The sequence below is a fragment of the Chaetodon auriga genome, chromosome 4, assembly GCF_051107435.1.
Source record: "Chaetodon auriga isolate fChaAug3 chromosome 4, fChaAug3.hap1, whole genome shotgun sequence".
Taxonomy (NCBI): domain Eukaryota; kingdom Metazoa; phylum Chordata; class Actinopteri; order Chaetodontiformes; family Chaetodontidae; genus Chaetodon; species Chaetodon auriga.
The window spans coordinates 5,982,252-5,989,344 of NC_135077.1; the positions used below are offsets into that span (position 1 = coordinate 5,982,252).

The window sequence follows — 7,093 nt, forward strand, 5'->3', positions numbered from 1 at the left end:
ATATCAAAAAAAAAAAAATCATTCAACGGCTGACATGTATTTGTTAATTAAACATTAGTTTTCTGTCAGAAAAGCTGAATTTTTTCAGTTATTTGAGCAGACAGCTGTTGCTTATCAGTGAACCCAAAGAACTCTGTTAAGGCGGTTTGGTTAGAGTGTGACTCAGCAAAGGCCTCCCTGAGCTCAGAGATGGGGCTGGGGTCACTTCTTCCTCCCTTAAAGGTCCTCTGGAAATACTAGAAAATACAATGCTCTTCACATTTGGGCTGAATAAATAAAAAGTGAACTTGATGACTACGCAGTTGTAGCTTGTGTAGGAAAAAGGGAGAGTTTCGCTGCAGCACATTCAGAATAAGAATCTGGAACCAATTATTAACTTTGGTCCACAGGTCCACAAAGAGATCATCTGAATGATTTACCTTACAAATTTCCTTCATAAATTCTTGAAAGGTCATGATCGTGGTAAGGTCAACATTGTTCTAACATGATGGCAATCGTTTGCTCTCGGGAGATACAAATAGACCAAGCAGTCTCTTGGCAAGGAGCCATCAGTAGACAGTGAGCCCACGTAGCTGTACTTTGCCTGATCACAACCAAAAATGGTTAAACGTTATATTTAGCCACAATACAGTAGAAAACCATTAAAAAATACCTAAACCATCAAAGGAGAGTATTAAATAATCATAGATGGTTTGAGTCCCTGCAGAGTAAGAATACTTGCGAATACATTCTTCCCTTTAATTATTCCACTGAGGGTCACAATGCCATTAAATTGGTGGTTTGGCAGACCATCTACTGGGTGATGACAGTGATGTAATCATGCATCATCAACACAGAGAATACATAGTGTCTTCATTAACCTTTCAAATGTCATGACTTCATCCATAAATCTTCCAAAGCTCAGTTTCAATGGCCAAGGCAGAAAACCACAAAAATATTTTTGACTGCAGCTCATTTCCCTTAAAACCTGACATAATCTCTTGACCTAACAGAAATTAATTTCTCAAACTGTGTACATGAAAGATGTAAATGACAATTCCAGCTATAACCACTTTTTTTCTGATATTATCTAATGTAAATCTCTTAATGAGTGGAGACATGTCTGTCTATATCCTAATCACTATAACTAGCAATATAACTGAATAAGGAAACAAACCATCCTTCTAACACTCTGCCCAACGAAAATCTAGTTCAGCCAAGCTCTTTTCTTTGACCGGGCCTCCAAGTGTGAAGCCCTCGGCCCCTGCCTCCTCCCTGGCGTCTCAGGTGGCCCACAAGCTCCGTGCCTGGGCTATTCCAGGAATGCATGTCACTAAGTGGGTCATAATCACAGGGGAAATCGACAGCTTATGTAGGACATGATGGCTTGCTCATTGAAGGAAATGTGTTTCTTAATCTCTTGAATTCAGACACTCAAGTTTGAAATGCTATGGATAAGCAGACATTTTGCTTAGAACAGACCAGATTAGTTTAATGAGAAAAAAAAGAATCCTGGAGAAGTCAGTAACACGGTAAAATGTACTACATTACAGCCCACTATCCACTGACTTGGCTTCCCAAGGCATTACACTGAGCTTACTTAATGTGACTCAAGCCAGACAAAGAAGAAACATATATATCGCCAAGTTAGCATTTGTTGAGGAGCAAAGGACAGTTCAATGAACTGTTTACATTAACTCTTATGTTGTCAAAGTGATAAATCACTACAATTAAACTGACCATTTGTTTTCTTGAAAGTGGAAGATGACGATGATTGCTGCTTCTTATGAGTAATTGTTACAAGTAAATTTCAAATACTTACATATATGAGGCCAGAGTAGTAGCGGTCTTTGAGGTTGTGAAGAACTGATGCTTCGTTCAGGCAGGTGAGCTCAGCCATGTCCTCTACTTTGCTGAACTTTGGTGGGTTCATCTTCTGGATATCATCCTTGTTGACCACCGCCTTCTTCCCATTCTCAGCCAGCTCCACCACCACCTCATCTCCACGCTCTTCGCGAACACTTGCAGCCTCGAAGCCGTGCCGTTCTGACGGGATCCATACTAGCCTCTTGGCAGTCCAGTCAGCCTGAGCGGCTGGGTTGTAGACCACGGCACGGTCCACAAAGAGGTACCGCTCCGGATCCTCCTGCCCACTCCTCTGTGACATTGCTGCTGGAAACCAGAAGCACACACTAGGTCACCTATAGGGAGGAGAGAAAGTATGTTTATCATACCAAAAAAAGGCTACATTTAAAATGAATGTAGCTGACTAATGTCACACCGTTCACTTTGTAGAGCACAGATGACATCACCACTGTGACTGAGGACTGTTGTGTAGAAGATCCTTAAAATTGCCCTTTTCACAGCAGATATTTTGACATGCCATAATAGGAAAATCAGACGTGTTACTAATAACATTAACAATGATTCTGTGTCACAACAGTGACAACAGTGAACCAGCAGGCTCAATATCAGGGTGCTGAAACTGAAGCAGCTAAAAGTGGTTTGGCTGACTTCGCTACCATGCAGCAACAGAGCTCAAAGTGTCAGTGCAGCTAAAAGGAATGAGTTACCCCTATGTATTTCCATTGCCGTTTTTTTGTAGTTCAGTAACTTTGGAACAGGACAAAAAAAAGAAAAAAAAAAAGCAGTGATTTGATTTGCAAAACAACATTCAACTTTGGGGCTTCACGACTTTTGATTTGAACCACTGATTGGGGTTCAGCCCTAGATGAGTGGGAGACTGCCAAAAATGTAGTAATCCACTGTCACTGTACATGTGATTTTATATCACAATATCAGTTAATAACACATTACAAAGCTTCTGGGAATTTTACCCATTTGTTAATGGGTTGAAATTGATATCATATCACAGTATATATTGCCATATTGCTCAGCACTGTGACTATTATTTTGACCATTTCAGGTAAAATATCGATTCAAGCTACAATCAATACAACTGAATGTTGAATCTGATGGTTAAGTGCTGTAGGGATGATGCAGCGTCTCTAATGGCAGCTAAATGCCTAGCTCAAAAAAAAAAAAAAAAGTATTAAGAGACTGAAACCTTTCATATAACAATTACAGACAAAAGAAGTTAAGCTTTCATCAATTCTAATGTTTGCCTTAGTGACACTTTGGAGTATTATTGTTTGTTTCACTGAGGAGACAGGTTTAAATGACAAGTATATTTCAGGTGATGAGTATCACAGCCCATCAATGGTGGTTGCTGCTTGCCGGTCATAACTCAGCGGGGATTTGTGAGGACTAACCTTTGATTAATGCACTACTAGTAGAAAAATGTGGGTCCTCTGAAAACCCTCTCTCTGTACCAGTGTGTATACCCTGTGTGCATATATCGTGTGAAGAAAAAGCATAAAACAAGTGTCTGAATCAGCATTTACACAGGAGACCTTCCTCAATAATCTTCATATAGTGTCAGATTGAGCATGAGCACCTGTTACATTACTCTTTTGAGAAAAGCACAACAGTTGTTTCTGATCAAATGAGAGAAATTTAAGCCAAATACAAATGCATTATGAATTACTTGTATTCTGTCTTTCAGTAGGATTTATTTGCTGTTTTTTTCTTTTGTTTTGCCCACACAAACTGGTGTGTGAGCTTCAAGCCTTTACACCTCCATCCCTGTACATAACCACCCACATGTACAAGATCTTCACCATTTGAGCCTCTTGAACAGTCGAGGGAAACCCTGACTGTGTTGCATAATGAAAAATAAGGCATGAATCTCTTTTTTTCTGAGCCATAAACCAAAAAAACAACTTTGGAATGGCCTTCCAAATCATAAAACTACAGCTGAAACAATTAGTCAATGAATCAGTTTTCCAACAAGCAAAAATTCCAATTTCCTAATGTAAGCCTCTCAGATGTGGGGATTTACTGGTTTTCTTTATCTTATTTGATAGTACATTGAATATTTTTCAAGTTTTATCTGTTGATTGGACAAAACAAGCAATCTGACAGTGTTGCATTGGGCTTTAGGAAATTGTGAGATTCTAAGATTTTGCAGGACAAATAATTAGTCAATAAATGTAAATGCAGCCCTAATTTGAAGAAAGCTGCAGCCCTGCATGTAACACAAAACGACTAGTGAGTGGTTTTATATTTACTGTATCATTCAACAGAGGATATAATCACAGCATCAACAATACAAACCATACACTTCCACAAACGGAGCTTAAAATAGACAGAAGAGAGCAACTTTGTAAAACATGGCACTTTATGCCCTCAACAGCTGACGCACGGACTGTTTGAATGTTAACCGTGACACAAAGCACCACTCCAGTTTGCTCCTTATTAATCTAAGACAACATCAGCTGATGAACGCTGAGAGATATCTCACCAACAATCACGACCCATGCTTAAATCAGGCGCTGGTTAGAAACGAATGTGGGTCAGGTCAAAGGATGGGGGATCAGCGTGGCTGCTGCCGCCGTGTCACTCCCCTCACTGAGCTAGAAAACGGCAACTTTCATCCCGCATTCAGCTCTATACCAACGGAATATGTACCACACCGCACCACACCGATGAGGTTCAAGAGACTGTAAATATCTGTGCCAATGGCTCGTCGTGGACCGATGTACTCTGGCTGGGCCAAACAGCTGCATGGGCTAGATTAGCTTGCTAACGTTAGCTCAAAGTTGGCGTCCTGGGCTTCATATCCCACGGTCGCTCGAAAAGATGCCTGCAAGGAATCGACAGCTCTGATAAACCAACTGAACACAACCTAGGGGGGTACACTAACGTTTCTGTTACTTTGACCAATTAGAAGATGGTGAAACATCCCCAAATAGTCGAATTTCTATGCAAATGAGTTATCGGGATGATATGAGCAGCCTCCAAAGGCAAAATCCCATCATGGGTGTGGGTGGCTCAAAGACGTCTGGGTGGGGATAAAAGCAAGCGGACAATGACCACACCGTTTCACGCTAGTTCCTACAGATTCAACTTCTAAAACAGACATGTGCAACAAAATATTCATTTAAGACTATATTAGACTAATACAAATAGCACGCTTGCTCTGCGGCGCCGGCTAACATTAGCAAAGCTGATGGTCCTCCATCATTGAAAAGTCATGGCACAATAATCCGCTAGCTAACGTTAACGGTTACTGTTGCTAACCACTTAACGTTACACCCCCATTAGAGACCGGCCCCGGCTTTTCTGCTGAACTTACCGCACACCGTAGAATAAGACACCCTCACCAAGTGTTTATCAGAATCCAGTGGATAAATGTGATAATCCTCCAATGCGTGCTAAAATAGTCCCTTCTTTCGCCCGCTCTCTCATCAGTGGTACTCCCCCACCATCCAGCACCCTCTCAACCGAACTCTCACCGGTCAGGGAGGATGCACCGCACCGCCGCACTCTTTTCGGAAACACCCCCAACACGAATCTGGAATGTGATTGGCTCTCAAAGTCTGATGCCTAACCGCGATTGGTCCACAATTATTTCCATCCCAAAACTTTGATAGTTGACGGCTGCCGCCCAAGACATCAACACCTGCAGACCGGTGGATGCTGCTGCGGCTTTACATTATTGTATGATATTCAGTTTGTCGCTGATATCACAGAAAACCTTTCATGACGGGAGCATATTTGTATAGTTTCATACAAACACATATGATCACAGTACTGAATCCTAGAATTATGGACAATACTCGCCTTATTTTATTGTACTACTTTCCGATTTCTTGTAGTGTTTCTACGTACTGTTCACTCTCCTCTTTTACATAGATTTATATGTTTTATTTAATACTGATTTATGGTGGAGTTCTTTAACTCTCTTTTTATTCTTTTTGTATCGTTATGTTTCTTATGCTGTAACATCTCATTTTGCCGCTGGCGATCAGTAATATCTTGTGTTAGTTTATCTAATCTCTTATCTTATCCTATCTGTCTTTTTTGTCTTAGCATTTCTTTCATTTCAAATAATACAATAATATATTCTATATAATTTGATATATTAATATTAAACTGTACATACATACATACATACATACATACATACATACATACATACATACATACATATTTGTATATATTTGTGTGTATACATATAAATAATATACACATATAAATATGATGTGTGAGAAAGAGAGGGAGAGAGAGAGAGAGAGAGAGAGAGAGAGAGAGAGAGAGAGAGAGAGAGAGAGCATTTGTCTAAACAAAGAAAAATGGCAAACAATTTCAGCAAATGCAAATATAAGCCATGCGAATGTGAGATCATAAAAATAGACCATGAGATCATCAAAAGCAGGATGCTACAACTGCAGTCAAAAGGAGAGAGGGATATAAAATTGTAAGTTGGGAAAGGTAAACGACAAAACAAACATGTTAGGTATTTTACGAATATATGGGTCTTGTAACAAATGTTGAAGAGCGTAGTTAAGACATAGCAGACCTGTACCGTGTCTGATCTCGATTGACAGATTTTAGTGTGTTCAATTAGCGCCCTCTGTCGAATAAAGACAGACATTACTGATATATAATATATAGACAGATAATGGAGAGCAAGAAGTTACAGAGTCAGTCGATGGCAGCATAAACTAAATTAAACAAGAGTGGAGAAAAAACAGGTTTGATACTCTCGCACCTGACTTACATTCAGCCCCGTGAATCTGGCAAAACTGAAGTCGGTCATAAATTACTTTTTGTTGGGTGTTTTGTTTTGAGTTCTTTTGACATTTAAAGTCTTGAATGAATAAATATTATTTTCTGTATCCAACTTTAAAATCCTTTATCCTTCAGCTCGCAGTCTCTGTTCATACTGTGACTTTTGGCTAATTTGGATATTGAATAAACAAGACATTGGTACATCTTCAATAAGGACTACTTAGCCTGCATCATGTTTCAAGGTAGGATTCAAGGCAAAATAAATAAATAAATAAATAAATAAATAAATAAATAAATAAATAAATAAATAAAAATCTTACTGTAGTTGGGTTATATCTGTCCTCTCCTGAAATGACACCTCTGACACCCACCTGGTACTTTGTGCTCTCAGCACTGACCAGGAGCCCCTTCTCAGCCTACAGCTCCTGTCCTCCTTTTGGGTGCACAACCTCTCTGTTCCAAACCTGAATATACTATA

General features: G+C 39.7%; 1 protein-coding gene across 7 annotated transcripts in view; it reads right to left on the reverse strand.

The window, feature by feature from the left end:
* myh10 (myosin, heavy chain 10, non-muscle) overlaps positions 1–5,332 on the reverse strand; it is a 54,843-nt gene extending 49,511 nt beyond the window's left edge. For all 7 annotated transcript variants that reach the window (XM_076729695.1, XM_076729693.1, XM_076729694.1 and 4 more), the window contains exons 1-2: positions 5,177–5,332; positions 1,802–2,180 (exon numbers count right to left, since the gene is read on the reverse strand). In XM_076729695.1, the coding sequence (XP_076585810.1) occupies positions 1,802–2,146 (345 nt within the window). In that variant the 5' untranslated portion in view covers positions 2,147–2,180; positions 5,177–5,332. The remainder of the gene's footprint in view (positions 1–1,801; positions 2,181–5,176) is intronic.
* Between the last annotated feature and the right edge of the window lie 1,761 nt (positions 5,333–7,093).